Source organism: Trachymyrmex cornetzi, unplaced genomic scaffold, assembly GCF_001594075.2.
Source record: "Trachymyrmex cornetzi isolate Tcor2-1 unplaced genomic scaffold, Tcor1.1 scaffold555, whole genome shotgun sequence".
Taxonomy (NCBI): Eukaryota; Metazoa; Arthropoda; class Insecta; order Hymenoptera; family Formicidae; genus Trachymyrmex; species Trachymyrmex cornetzi.
In genome coordinates, this window is record NW_017299867.1 from 101,012 (window position 1) to 117,154 (window position 16,143).

Here is a 16,143-nt window from a genome sequence, read left to right on the forward strand (position 1 = left end):
CACATATTTTGTTATTTCGACTTTATCTTTCGATACGGACTTCATATATTTAGTTCCAGAAACAAAATTTTGATTGCTTTATATTTTCGTGAATATTAATTTTAACTGTATTCTAATTAATAAAATTAAATATTCGTTTATCAAACTATATATATTGCTGTTTCAAGTAAGTTTTCGTTTGAATGCAAAATGATTGTATTGTTTGAAATGAACATTTATCTAAGACAAAGAAATTTATTTATATTCAACACGAACAAGTTCGCATATCAAAAAAATATCGCGTTAAAGTATCTGTGTATGTTTTTACTGAACTCTCAATTTTGTTGGTTTAAAGTATGATTTGTTTATAATAGTAACAAATTATTTTGTTATATATTATACATATTTAGTTGCACGTATTGGACTAAATAATTTGGTTATCTGAAACAAATTTCGCGTTTTTCAACAAAATTTTTTTTTCAGTGTGGTACACAGTCAGCATTGTCCTCATACATAAATGGAACTACCAATTTTAAGTATTGGAACATCTTGAGAAGCCAAATTGCTTCGCATGCTGCCTGTTCCCGCAACATATTCAATCTCGCAGGTTGACAAAGCAATTATGAGTCGTTTGCGACTCGACTACACTAGAGCATTAGCATAAACCATCATAACGAAGCCCGTGGTTGATTTTCGATCTTCAGGGTCATTCACCCAGTCTGCAACCACAAATCCAGAAAGTGCAGGTTCCTCGGTTCTTTTATATATTCTCATCCATAGATATATCTCTAGACAGGGACTCTTTTCAAATGTAACCAGTGTCTATCGGTAGCACAATCTTGGAATCTACTCAACTACGTTAATGGATAACAAATATCTGGTCGGCAACCCAGTATCAGGAACATTAGCGTACCAATCAATTCTTGATACGATTCTTTATTCTTTTCATTGTTACGTCCAGCGGACTCACGCTGCCTCTTTTCTCTTTCTCACGGAGACCTAGGCGTTATCAACCCTAAGACTTCTAAGAAAAGTAATAAAAATCTTTCTCACGAGAAAGTTTAAAGCAAAAGACTCCAGTATCTCCATTAACACCAAATACAATTAAGTTAGAATCGGTGAATGCAGGAAGCTAATGTATCGCCGATGATACTTCCCTTGAACAGCGCCATTAAAAACGACAATTAATGTCAGTACTGGCGCCTAAACATTTTTCCGACAAGTAAGTCGCGGACCATTCTCACGATGTCCCCAACCATAAAAAATAAAAGCGACACGCGAAGTCCAAGGAAAGTGTTTGACGGGCGCGTGCCGATAGTGCACGTGCGCTCGTCTTAATCGGTGCACGTGCATTTTCCCATAAATTTAGAAGAACCATAAATTTAAGAAGACACTTGTTGATACCAACCGACTCCTTTCCTCCCCCACAATTTCGACCAATCAAAAACCCTGAAAAACATCCCACCACTCAAATTAGAACCCCACCAATTAAAGGAAAAACCGCTATATAAACCGCGGTTCCACGGTCCGCAGCATCACTTTTGCCTTTTTATTTTGTTAAGTCAGACGGTCACTAATTTTTGTCCAGTCTTTTGCCTTTTTATTTTTCCGGAGTCGAGAGAACACGTACTAATCGAAGTCGACACAGAGTCAAACGGATGGACACAGACAGAATCTTTTCTCGGGGTCGACCCGCTAAATAAAACATTTCTTTTCACAATCAATCCGTAAAGCATAGAGTTTAGAGTCAGTACTGAAGAACACCGTCAACCTCGCACATCCTGCCCGGAGAACTTCCACCGATAAGCATCTCAGTAGTAAGTCGGTATATTTCTATTCTCCAATCCCTCTCCGTTTTTCTTTCAGTAATTCATTTCAATATTTCATTTAATTTCTTTTTAGTTATTCATTTTTTGTTATTTGATCTTTTTTATTTATTTCTTTCTTTCTTACTCCCTCTTTAGTTCCTACATAAAAAAAAATAAAACATTGCAGTCTGTTCACGCTATGACTTCAGTCCCCGTCGCTATCCCCCTCGCGATAATTGCTCGCTCCTATCGACCGGATGTGTCCGCGTTAATACTATCATCGTTCAAAGAAAATTCGACTAACCTTCTCAGATCCACTTACCAAAACTCTCCTTCCTTTTTATTCTCTCGATATCCTCTCCGTAATTTACTCCTTTTTGTACACACACACACTCACACATATATTATTAGGTATACAACTTTGCTTCCGCCGTTTTTTTCCGAAATTCGAGGCTTTATTGTAAAAAACTGGTTATACATTTATAATTAAATTTCATTCTAAGGCATAAATCCACGAAAAGCCAGCTGTAATAGGCTAATTTCTTATGTATTTCTAATTAATTAACAATATAATTGTATACGTTTCAGTCTAAATAGGACCTTCTTCAGTACAAGTTAGTTAACATTCCAACAGTATTAAAATAATAAATTCCGCAACAATATTACGCATAAATTTAACATTAATAATTTAAATAATCAAAATCGACATTAGATTAACAAAAAGAAGAGCGTTGTCCAAATTTACAATTAAAGAATTGAGTGGTGTGTTCATACCATGTGTTCAACAGAAAGTAAAACGTTGTCAAAATTACAGTAAAAAGAAAAACTGAGTGATGTGTTCGTAACCAGAATTTCCAAAGATTGCGATTAACTCTTTCGTTTGTCTGCATAATCCTGAGGCTCAAATGCAATGAATTCCAACAAAGAGGTTCATGTACCTTTGTTAGATGAGAAGCAAAACATATACAAGACTTGGAAATCGTTATAACAATATTCAGCAACAATAATGCTCTACCACATCATTCTCATGCCTCTTTATATGCCTTCCATGCGACACTGGTAGAAGATTCCAGAATTATCAGTTATTATTCAGACGAAGTCAAGTTAAGTAAAGGAAAATATGTTTCGGATAACTTTTCTGTGTCATTCTGTTTGTTGATACCCTGTGTTTGTTTCTTAATAAATATCATTTCTGACGTCATTCTCTTTTGAAAAAAGGATTCTGTATCGAGAATTTTAATATTATCCCAATCAAAAGTGTGATTAAATTTAGTTTGATGTTGTGCTACCCTACTACTCGAATTACAACTGTTAGAATTATGTTCTTTCATTCTGGTCCTTAACTTTCTTTTCGTCTGGCCAACATATGATGATTCGCAGTCAAGACAATTAATCTTATATACTACATTATGTTGTTCCAATTTCCCTATTCTATCTTTCCCAGTTTTTATAATTGAATTCAGTTTATTAAGTGGTTTGTAAGCGATTTTGAATTGATTCTTTTCAGCAATTATTTTAAATTTCTCTGAAACCTTGTTAAAATAAGGCACTATAAAAAATTTTTTTTAATTAATCTCTCCCTCTGAATCTTGCCAATTATGAGAACTATTATAAAGATTCTCCCGTTTCGACAAACATTTTATTCTTTTGTTAATAGTTGAGAAAATGAATTCTAAAGGATAACCGTTAATTAATAAAGTATCAATCATAATGTTTATGTTATTATAATGAAATTCCGGATGAGAAAGAAAGAGAATTCTATTTAAGAAACCATTAATGACACCCTTTTTATGTTCTAGCGGATGATTTGAATAAAAGTTAAGGTATCGTCCATAATTTGTCAATTTCTTAAAGTTGTCAAATTTAATCTGTCCTTCTTCAACCATTATGCGCACGTCTAAAAAACTTATAGAACCATCTTCATTATGTTCACAAGTAAACGAAATTCTATTATGGTAAGCATTAAATTCATTTAGAGTTTCATTAATCTTATTATTCGGAATAGCTAAAATGACATCATCAACATATCTGTAATAAAATAGAAATTCAAATTTTAATTTCGCTAGTACTTCTTTTTCCAGGTCTTGTATCACCATGTCAGCTAATATGGGCGACAGAGGAGACCCCATCGGCATGCCGAAGATTTTATCCTTTAGAATTCATTTTCTCAACTATTAACGAAAGAATAAAATGTTTGTCGAAACGGGAGAATCTTTATAATAGTTCTCATAATTGGCAAGATTCAGAAGGAGAGATTAATTAAAAAAAATTTTTTATAGTGCCTCATTTTAACAAGGTTTCAGAGAAATTTAAAATAATTGCTGAAAAGAATCAATTCAAAATCGCTTACAAACCACTTAATGAACTGAATTCAATTATAAAAACTGGGAAAGATAGAATAAGGAAATTGGAACAACATAATGTAGTATATAAGATTAATTGTCTTGACTGCGAATCATCATATGTTGGCCAGACGAAAAGAAAGTTAAGGACCAGAATGAAAGAACATAATTCTAACAGTTGTAATTCGAGTAGTAGGGTAGCACAACATCAAACTAAATTTAATCACACTTTTGATTGGGATAATATTAAAATTCTCGATACAGAATCCTTTTTTCAAAAGAGAATGACGTCAGAAATGATATTTATTAAGAAACAAACACAGGGTATCAACAAACAGAATGACACAGAAAAGTTATCCGAAACATATTTTCCTTTACTTAACTTGACTTCGTCTGAATAATAACTGATAATTCGGGAATCTTCTACCAGTGTCGCATGGAAGGCATATAAAGAGGTATGAGAATGATGAGGTAGAGCATTATTGTTGCTGAATATTGTTATAACGATTTCCAAGTCTTGTATATGTTTTGCTTCTCATCTAACAAAGGTACATTATAACTGACTAAAAATAATTATTTAATAAAATTAAATGTTTACAATGGTGAACTCATTATTGAACAATAAGTTAAATCACAATTTTCAAATATAACAATTACATAACTTAACATAAAAAAATCTGATTAGAACCTCTTTGTTGGAATTCATTGCATTTGAGCCTCAGGATCATGCAGACAAACGAAAGAGTTAATCGCAATCTTTGGAAATTCTGGTTACGAACACATCACTCAGTTTTTCTTTTTACTGTAATTTTGACAACGTTTTACTTTCTGTTGAACACATGGTATGAACACACCACTCAATTCTTTAATTGTAAATTTGGACATCGCTCTTCTTTTTGTTAATCTAATGTCGATTTTGATTATTGAAATTATTAATGTTAAATTTATGCGTAATATTGTTGCGGAATTTATTATTTTAATACTGTTGGAATGTTAACTAACTTGTACTGAAGAAGGTCCTATTTGGACTGAAACGTATACAATTATATTGTTAATTAATTAGAAATATATAAGAAATTAGCCTATTACAGCTGGCTTTTCGTGGATTTATGCCTTTGGATGAAATTTACTTCATATTTATTCCACGAACTTAACCTATAACTTTTTACATTTATAATTCAAAGTATTGTCCATCGCTGGCCACTACTTTCTCCCATCTTTCGGGCAGCGTACGAATCCCGCGTCGAAAAAACTGGTCATCTTTTGAGGCAATCGACGAATCGATCCAATTTATTACTTCTTCATAAAACCGGAAGTGCTGGTCAGCCAGGCCGTGTACCATTGATCGAAACAAGTGATAGTCAGAGGTTGCAACGTCTGGAGAATACGGCGGGTGGGGCAGGAATTCTAGACCATTTCAACGTTTCCAAGTATGTCTTGACCACCTTCGCAACATGGGATCGATCATTGTCATGCTGCAAAATCACTTTATCGTGTCTCTCGTTGTATTGCGGCTGTTTGTCTTTCAATGTTCGGCTCAAACGCATCAATTGCGTTCGATACCGATCGCCTGTGATTGTTTCAGTCGGTTTTAACAGCTTATAATACACACTACGCCGAGCAGGTCCCACCAAATACAGAGCATGATCTTGGAGCCGTGAATATTTGGTTTGGCCGTCGACGTGGAAGCATGGCCGGGAACTCCCCATGATTTTCTGCGCTTGGGGTTATCGTAATTAACCTATTTTTCGTCCCCACAATGCGATGCAGAAATCCCTTCCGTCTTTGCCTTTCAAGCAGCTGTTCACAAGCAAACAAACGCCGTTCAACATCTCTCGGCTTCAACTCGTACGACACTCAATTTCCTTGCTTCTGAATCATTCCCATGGCTTTGAGGCGTTTTGAAATGGCTTGTTGAGTCACTTCCAATGATCGTGCCAATTCTTCTGGATTTTGACACGAGTCTTGATCAAGTAATGCCTCCAATTCTACATCTTCAAAAACCTTCTCTCTTCCACCTCTATGCCGGTCTTCGACGTCAAAATCACCGTTCTTGAAGCGTTGAAACCACTCACGACACGTTCTTTCACTAATAGCGGCCTCACCATAAGAATTTGAGAGCATTCGGTGAGCCTCAGCCGCAGATTTCTTCATATTGAAGCAGAAAATTAAAACCTCCCGCAAATGACGAGAATTTGGCTCGTAAACTGACATTTTCAATCGAGAATAACTTTATGATGCAGACACAAATCGGCTAATGTTTCTATGGGGTTATGTTGACAGATGCTCAAGTTTATTGTATGATGTCTATGATCTATTTATTTCGAGCACCACTTACCGCTAAAGCCATCTACAGGAAAACGGCGGAAACTAAGTTGTACACCTAATAATTCAAAAACCGGTTCCTGATATGTTGACCAGTCGGTATCAGATACAGTGAGTCACTTTTTAGTTATTAGTTAGTATTTTTCAAGATAACAAATGGAAAAATCCAACATTAAAACGTTATTCCATTCCAAGAAAATAAAAATTGTAAAGTGATCAGAAATCTCGCCAGATGGAGTCATTACTGTGTACGAACGACACCGACTGATAAGACGTGACAACAACTCGAGCCTTTGTAGTTTATCTATAATCGGGAGGTAGGCCTTCGGAAGCTCCTCCATATTCGCCTGCAGATTGAATCCATATATTTGTCTCCTGATGAATATCATCTCCGAAATCAATCTCTTCCTGTAGTGAGGTTCCTCATCCAGTAATGCAACGTTGTCCCAGTCAAAATCATGTCCCTCTTGCAACCGATGTTCCGTTATAACATTGCGAGCAGATGTGTTCCATCGGATGTGGTTTTTATGTTTCGTGATCCTTGACTTCAGTTATCTACACGTCTGTCCCACATAACTCGCGTCGCAATTCTTACACGAAATCTTATAAACAATCTTCAACTTATCACGCGGTAAGGAGTCCTTATGCATCCTAATAAATTCTCGCAATTTATTAACACTATAAACCGATACCCTCATATGCTCGCTATTCAATCTACTAAACTTCTCAGTAATACCATGAACGAAAGGGACAGTGAACTACGAAGGCTGCACTAAATCACCGCTATTATCACTAACAACATTCTTCCTATTACTAGCTATAATAATATTCTTCAAACGGTTGCTAATATTCTCAAATATAAAGCTCAAAGAAAAATCATTCTCTAACAATACTTTAATTACAAAACACAGATTATCAAAGTGGAATTTAGGATCCTAAAGCAAATCCTATCAACTAATCCCGCGATTGTACCTATTTTTTAAGAAGCCGGGTGCTGTGACCAAAAGTTCAAATATCTACCCGAAAATGTTGGCTTGTGGTACCAATCGGACTCTTTATCTCTCATTATCCCTAATCACTGTAACTTCCAAAAAATTCAATCTATCACCCCCCCCCCCCCCCCCATGAACTGAAGCCTAAGATGCTGAGAATTAAAGACATCAATAATGGAACTAACCGAAGAAACAGGCGCTGCCATGATTACATCGGTGGCACCCAGTTGGACACAGCTCAATTGGACACGAGCCACTCATAGCGCTTGAGCCTACAAAGCTCCTAGGCACCTGGTCGCTGTGATTGGTGGTGTCCAATCGAGCCGTGATCAATCGGGATCACCCCTGATTACATCATCAACATACTAAAGTAAACGAAAACTGAATCAAAGACAAAACTCTACTCTCCAGTTTACACATAACTAGATCCGCGATGACGGGAGACAACGCGAGCTCATAGGAGCACCGTAAATCTGCTTATAAATAACACTATCGAAAACAAAGAAGGTAGAATCTAAAATAAACTCAACTGCTTTGATGAATTTCTCCTTCCTGAACAACAATCTCTAGAAATAAATCGCTAATATTCTTGGATACAGTCCATCGCATAGTCAATGGGAACGTTAGTGAAGAGGATAAACAACATCCAGTGACATTAACTGAAATTCATCACTCAACCGCCTGCCATCAAGTTCCTTAACAAATTTAAGACTATTATCGATATGACTATCCGCCTTAGGAATCGTTTTAATGATAATACTATGAAGAAACACTGCTAGCGAATATAAAGGGCTATTTATCGAAAAAATTATTATACGAAAGGGGCAGTTCTGCTTATGTATTTTCGGAAGAGCGTAGGCCCTCGGAAGTATTCCATCATTACATAACAAACTTCTGTATGTGGAATTAGATATTTACTTTTTTTCCTTCCAACTAACTGATAAGGCGCGTAAGCCCATAACCATTCTCCTCGTCGGATCCCTTTCAACTACCTCATAAATATTCACATCCTGAAGCATCTCATTTACCTTGGAAATGTACACCTGTCTATCCAATGCCGTCACATTCCCCTTATCCGGACGAGTAAAAATAACCTTATCATTCATATCCCTTAAAAAAACCCTAGTATCTTTCGCTAGCTGTGACAAACTCCTATCTACCTCCGTACAATGTAGGGAACAAGAAGTTAAGTTATTTAATACAGGAGTGAGTGGTTCGAAATCGAAATCCGCTCATCAATAGGCAATTTATAAATATTTCTTTCAATACACTTAATAAGATCGACCGTTAAATTTAATCTATTGTTAAAAAGTATGGTGAAGTTGTCTCCCAATTGTAAAAAGTTTGGTATATTAGAAGGTATAGAACGGTTGACAGATTCACGAACTAGCCATTCCTTTGTGATGTAAATGAATCAGTGGAAGAAAGGGCTGAGAATCTATCTGTATTTCTCTAACTGTCTCAACATTTGGATTCTGCACGTTAGAGTACAACGATAATCTAACACTAATACTACCCTCGATCACTCCATCCCTGCCGTGATCAACGTCAACAGCGGAAATTGTCTTTTGATAATAACGAATAGGCCTGATATTTTTAATATTATTATTAAGTAAATCTTTCCTCTGTTTCAACAACAGCCAGCAATACTTCGAATCAATTCTATTCTTTCATACAAGAAGAAAAGTATGAAGATCACCCCTGTTTTTCAAAAAAGGCGTCGCAAATAGGAAGGCAACGGGAAATAGCACGTACAAATCGGAAAAGCTGTACCCGAGTGGAATCTATTTTCCTATAAGTATCGTTCAATTCATAGGTGTATTATTTACGCGACGTCTTCTGCGCCTGACTCGTAGTGCCCTTATTCATTAATTTATATAGAAAATTATTAATAATCCTTATTAATTTATATAGAATCCATTTTTATGGATTTAAAATATGGATTCAGATGGATTGGAAGTTTCCAATTCATTTCAATCCATTTTCGTTTGCTGGGATATAGATTCTTTTTTATATTCCAAAAAGTAAATAAATAAAGTTTGTGCTGCAGCTTTTATTTTCCGTCCGTCCGCGCTGGGTGAACGGAGTTCGCTATTGGTACCACCATTATATAGGCATAAGTCACGTGACACCAAAGACATAGGGCGCGTTCAAGTCGACAAAGCGGCTAGGTCTGCTCGCCAAGCAATTAAACATGATTGGTTGGATCCACAGGTAAGAACCAATTATGCTCATTCGCTCGGCAAACATGCCTAGCCGCTTTGATATCTTGAACTCGACCATAGATAATGGATTGCGCGATCCATATCTAACAAAAGTAGTATTTAAATATAGTCGACAATAATAAGAGAAAGGGACCATGGAAGACGGCCAATCTCTCTCTCATTCTCTCTCCCATTACACAGTTGAATAAAAAGAGATAGAGATGGCCATCTTCCATAGTTCCTCTCGTTTACTTTTATCGACTATTTTGACACACGGATTATAGTACTTTTCAATGTATTAATGTATCAATAGTAATTTAAATATTTTGTATTTGATCGTGAAAATATTTCACTTGCGGTGCGTCAATGCCCCTCCTCCTCCCCTTGATTCTGGATCCACTCCTACCAATTCCCAATTGCTCATTTGTCATTTGTTTATAAATAATAAATATGTATAAAAAAAAAGACTCTTGTTATCAAATAAAAATAAAAATTAAGTAAAGGGCATATAAGAGTCAATGATCAGTAAAACTTAAAAGTAAAATAAAGACATATAATTACTCGATATTAATTCTTACAATATCTCGGTGGTATCGAGACATTATACCACCGAGATATTGTAAGAATTGATATCGAGTAATTATATTATGTCTTTATTTTACTTTTAAGTTTTAATGATTATTGACTCTTATATGCCCTTTACTTAATTTTTATTTTCATTTGTTTATATTTTTTAATTGTTATTTCGAAAATTTTTATATAGTTATCTTTAAAACTATTATTGATAAGGCTAGGAGTTCTTAGAATACCTTTGACGATCAATTTGTGTAAAAATGTCGCCAAGTTACAAAGCAAGCTACCAATTGAAGAGATAATAATTCTGAATGAACAATTCTGCTTAGGTACCTTCGCAAGGTCACAGGCTCTAGGTAAGTTACCATTACTATAATATGACCTCTTATACATATATGTGGAAATATAACCTAACTTTTTCCATCCTGCAAGTAATTGTTTCAATTTGTTATTAATTTTATTAATCGGATTTTTGATGATTTTTAAATACGTGTTTTTATCAAGGATAATTAAGTTAATTTTTTCTTTGTAGGTGTCTTTATCAGGTGCTACAGTTAGATTGCCTTTGTCAGCCCTCGTAAATATAATGTTTTGGTTGGTCTTATGAAATTGCTTGATATACTTCGTTAATTTTAGTAAGTTGCAATGGGGGGGGGATTAATTTCTTTTTGGGATTGAAAGATATAATAAACTATTAAAATAATTAATAATTGAACGCTTTCTCACTGTGTTGTGTACAGAGGTTTGTAGTTTTTTAATATTATTTTCAATATTTTTAATGAATTCGAATATTAATTTATTTCCACTGTTTATAAATAACAAGAAATTATCACCTAACTGTAATAGACATTAAACATTCATCAGGATGGATGCTGAAGAAAGGTTAATAAACCATTTATGTCTTAATAGTTGTTAATGTGGATGTACAGGATGTTGCGGGTACATACTAGGCAGTACGATGGGTTGCACGGCAAACTTTGCAGGGGCAGGCGCGGTTCAGTAGGTAATGACGATGACTTTATAGTTTATATTATAAAGTTTTATTATTTGTATTATAAAGTTTTATTATTTATATTATAAAGTTTATGCTATAAAATTATCGTCATTACCTACGTCACGCTGTCGTACTGCCTAGTATGTATCTGCAACACCCTGTACATTTGTCTTTCAAATAGAAAAATGAAAAAATCGTCACCTTATTAACATTAAAATTATTAGGAGGGAGAGGCAATTTCTCGAAATAATATTAATTGCTTTTTATATCATTTTGAGAAGTATGGGAAAAGGATTTCAGATTCAACCAAAACTATTCTACTTATTTTGTTTTGTTCTATCTTTTTCTTACTTTTGAACATAACCAGGCAATTTTTTAATTTATTCTTTGTTATTTATTAATTTTATAATTTATTCTTATATAATTTATTCTATATTTTTTAATTTATTCTCCGTCCATCGATCGGATCATAATCAGTGAACACTCACAGATTCGCTCCATAACAGTTGAATCTGTTGAACGCATTCATATAAATATAAATTTCTTTTAAGCTTTTATTCTTAGTTTCATAAACTCAGTATTGTTCAATCGTTCACGTAATCCGATGAATAGTACACTGTCGTTTTGTGTCCATCCCGGCTATAAAACTTGTATTGTGGAAGCTTCTACATTAGGTAACAGCTGTACGACTTAAAAAATAAGTAGGTTTTTAACTCTTTCAATTTTAATATAAGGTCCACTGCACTTCCTCCCAATTTTGCATCTACTTTAATCAGGAGGGTTAATCAATAGCGCACATCGGTAATTGGCCAGTCTACAATAAAATTAGTCACATTTCGTTCGAGCTGAGATTAACATGCGTTTTAACATGATACTCTCTAGTGATAATAAATTTTAATTGTTTTTTTATCCAATGTCGAGACAAATTCCTTTTATGTCTTGGGATTTTACAACATCAAATCTGTTAATCTGATTTTTTCTTCGGACATGAAGGGATTGATATTTTAAAATTATATTGCTGAGGATGGTTCCAAAGTAAACTGAAACGTACTATTTTTTTTTAATAAAGATTCAAGATTCCATACTAACTACCACGCTGACTCTCATTCGTCCTGATTTTTTTGGACTTTTTGTTGTTGAATTTGTGAGAGTCCGTAAGAAGATTACATTATTACCATCTAAAGTAAAATATTCTCATTAGTAAAGCAGTGTTACTGGGTACCGGCCGATATAAGTGGATGTATGCTATCGCACTATGTGATTAAAGGGACCGTCCCCTTTAATCTTGTAAAAGAATTTTTGATACCGTTCAGTCAATTCGGAGATTTTTATAGAACTATAATGTCTCGATAACTTAGTCACTCCAGCATTTTTTTAAATTTACATATAAGTACAATATTATTAGGTACAAGATCTAGCCTCGTATTTAATCTTTCTTCACTCATTTAATTTATTCATATATCATATAGCGGTACAATTTAACTTATTGTTTTTCGATTAATCGTATGACTTATTAAGAGAACAATAAAAGACAGGCTGCAAACGTCTCACCTTTTTTTATAGATACAATAATAATATTTAGTGTACTTTTTTTTATACTAACCAATTATTTAAGATCTCGTAAATATGGCCTTTATCGTATATAGTAATGAAAAGTCCGCGAGGTCTACGATATATCACACCAAACTTTTGACAGGCCAAACCAACGGTAGGTGTATAGACAATTGGCATCATTTGCTCGATATTTTCGCTTAACAAGCGAAAAAATAATCTTTCGTTCCTTTCCTAGAAATTATTTCAAAGAAATTAAAGATAAATTTTCTATAATAAAATGGCGCAAAAGGTATTATTTACCTGAAGTTCCACAAGATACAAATATCGATTCAGATCCTCTGAATATTTCATTACTGAGGCTTTGCACAGAGCCAGCTGTTCCTCTTGCGTCTTAAATCTGGGAGGCTGTAGTCCATGTATTCCGAGAGCTATTCTTTCTTTCAGAGTGAACGCCAAGCCCTGTTATTCATCACGAAATATTCACGCTGAGATAGTACATTTATGAGTGATTTGCCGTACTTAACCCTTTCGCTACAGCAGTCCATTCCGCCAGAGTACTGTCATCGAACGGGATTACGGAACCCCGCGTCAAAAGGGTACACATTATACAAGGACAGTCTTTGGCGTTTAAAACAGGGAATGGAAGAGTTACTTTTCAGTAATACTCAAGAATTCTATCTTTCTTATCAATTTTGATGAAATTAGGCTTATTTGACGCGTTTTTGCACGAAATGAACAAATGTGGCAAACAAAGTGCTGCTCTGCGGATCTGTGAAATTAGTACGACATTCTATTAATATAAAAAAAATAATGACAGTTTCAGTAGCACTTTTCATAGTTTTACAGTTCTATATAAAAATACTAAAAAGTTCCGCATGTTTTACATAAAGAATCAAATATAAAAATATGGCGAGCTAACTTCGTAAATGTAGCATAATACTTTTTCTTCAAAATACAAAAAAAACGATAAATATTACTTTTGACAATAGTTCCCGTTAATTCTAGTAGAGTTCTATGCTCTACAATCATTTGTAAATAGAGTTCCGGCCGCTACATATTTTTAATTAATTTTTTGGAGAAAGTGTCATGCTGATTACTTATAGCAGTTTTGTTTAACAGATTAAAACAGTTAACGTTGGATCTTCTTGAAAAGGCAAGTTTTAAGTACATATATAGAGTCTAAAATAATAAAGAATTTATTCTGTGGTAAAGATGGCTTGAAGTATACCAGGCTTCTACAGTAAAAACGGAGGTTTGAAAAAGGAAATGATACATAAGACTGAGCATGAGGTCCGGAGAAAAGACGCCTGCACTGACAGTAGGAGAAAGAACATTAGCATCTTTAGACCCATTCGTATAAAAAGAGATACACTCATCACAAGACAATTTAACACGGAGAGCCAGGGAATGGAAAGTTACTTTTTAAAAGTAACAAGTTACAGTTACTTGTTATCGAGTAGGAAAAGTAACAGGTTACCGTTACTAGTTACCGATTTTTAAAAGTAACTCGTTACAGTTACCGTTACTTGAGAAAGTAACTTTTCGTTACTTTTTTTTTAAGTCGACGACCGCAAATCACAGCGGACGGGCCTAGGGGCTTCTCCAGTCTCAAGTGCTATGCACTGTAAAAAATTGTGTAAAATTACAACTATTCTACTGGATAATTTTTAGATCCACTACAATAGTTGTAACGTCCACACGTTTGTAAATTTGCAATATGCAAATAAAAATAATTTCTTGGTTTGTAACTAAGCAGATTGTGGAAGTACAATTACAATGTGTATGTGTAGCTACAGGAACGATAATATGACAATACATTTCGTACTATATATTATTATACATTTAACAACAATACACGAAAAATTTCTATTATATTACGTAATTTTACTAAAATTTGGATAATTACAGAAAATATTCAAAATATGCTGCTATTTACATAATTTTTAATATAAAATAAGATACATTTACACAGTAAAAACAAATTTATATAATTTTTGTGGAATTACATAATTTCTGTAAAATTGCATAATTTTATATATATATAGGACTAATCATATAATCTATTATATATCTATTATATGTGTAAATTTACGACATTTTTATACAGTGTAAGTGGCTTGTGTCGTAACGTGTCCAATCATACGTAAAGAAAACCATTGTGAACTTGGCACCCGACTTTTTATAAATTAATTTTTTTCATTAAAAAAATGATAGTATTTCGTTAGTAGTTGATTGCAGTAACAATAGTTTCGATTGTAGTTTAATAAAATAAAAGATAAAAAATGTTTAAAAAATGACTAGCACCAGACTTTAATATAAAAAAAAATATTAATATATCTCGAATCAAATTCGTTTGTAATTGTTTGTAGTGATTTTCCGGTCGTTTGTAGTTGCACCGTTTAAAAGTTATGATAAATTAACAATAAACAAAATCGTAACTTTGGCAATTTTCAAGATATTGGAAATCTGTTTGCGGCATCTTACAAAGAATCGTTTGTAGTTGTTTGTAGCGATTTTGCTTTCGTTTGTAGTTGCACCGTTTACGAGCTATAATTATTTAAACAATTGTATAAAAATGAATTTTTTTAATTTACAAGATATCTGAAATCCGCTTACAGGGCTCGATTCAGAATCGTTTGTAGTTGTTTGTAGTGATTTTACCGTCGTTTGTAGTTGCACCGTTCGTGAGATATAATTATTTAGATAATTGTATAAAAATGAATTTTTTTAATGCGTCCATTAGAAGAAGTAAGGTGTGTTCTTCATTTCCGTACTTAATGACTCCAAATTCTTTCGTATGTGCGAGCGTGCGTGCGGGCGTATGTGTGTGTCAGCAAAGATAAGGAATTCACGGTTCGTTACTTCCGTAGTATTTTAATGGGGAGGATCCCGTTTGATACAGTTCTGATTGTACACACCACTCGTATCAACTGGTGCCTAGTAATTTTTCATTGTTTTGCCAATGAGATTATTTTATTTTTAAATTGGCCAATCAGCGATATATGTGTGCAATATACGATGTGTGCAATCGGAGCCCTCCCATTTAATGACTCCAAACCCTCTCATTCGTGTGTACGTGCGTGCGTCGTGCGTGCGTGCGTGCGTGCGTGTTTGCGCGTGTGGCGTTTTACTATTAAGTGATGATCAGACCATACTTCTAATTTGCACACTCACCCGCATGCGAATTCGACCGAGTCATATATCCCCTCGAAAAAAGCCTACACTTTTGTACTTTAAATCTAAACCTTTCAAGGCTTGTAGCGCGGAAACAGCTCATCGGATGAAGTTGAGATATTTGTTCAAAATTAAGGGAACTACAATATATCCAAAAGTTAGCCATATTTGCAGAAAGACGGTATCTCATAAGATTAG

At 34.3% G+C, this 16,143-nt stretch overlaps 1 protein-coding gene across 4 annotated transcripts in view; it reads right to left on the bottom strand.

Moving 5' to 3' along the window:
* LOC108765833 (NADP-dependent malic enzyme) overlaps window positions 1-13,298 on the bottom strand; it is a 91,032-nt gene extending 77,734 nt beyond the window's left edge. For 3 of the 4 annotated variants that reach the window (XR_001940340.1, XM_018514679.1, XM_018514678.1), the window contains exons 1-2: window positions 13,072-13,298; window positions 12,821-13,002 (exon numbers count right to left, since the gene is read on the bottom strand). Coding sequence is in view for 3 of the 4 variants with exons in the window: in XM_018514679.1 (XP_018370181.1) it covers window positions 12,821-13,002; window positions 13,072-13,122 (233 nt within the window). In the remaining variant the exon portion in view is untranslated. The remainder of the gene's footprint in view (window positions 1-12,820; window positions 13,003-13,071) is intronic. The other variant, XM_018514680.1, reaches the window with a different exon arrangement.
* Window positions 13,299-16,143: the final 2,845 nt, after the last annotated feature.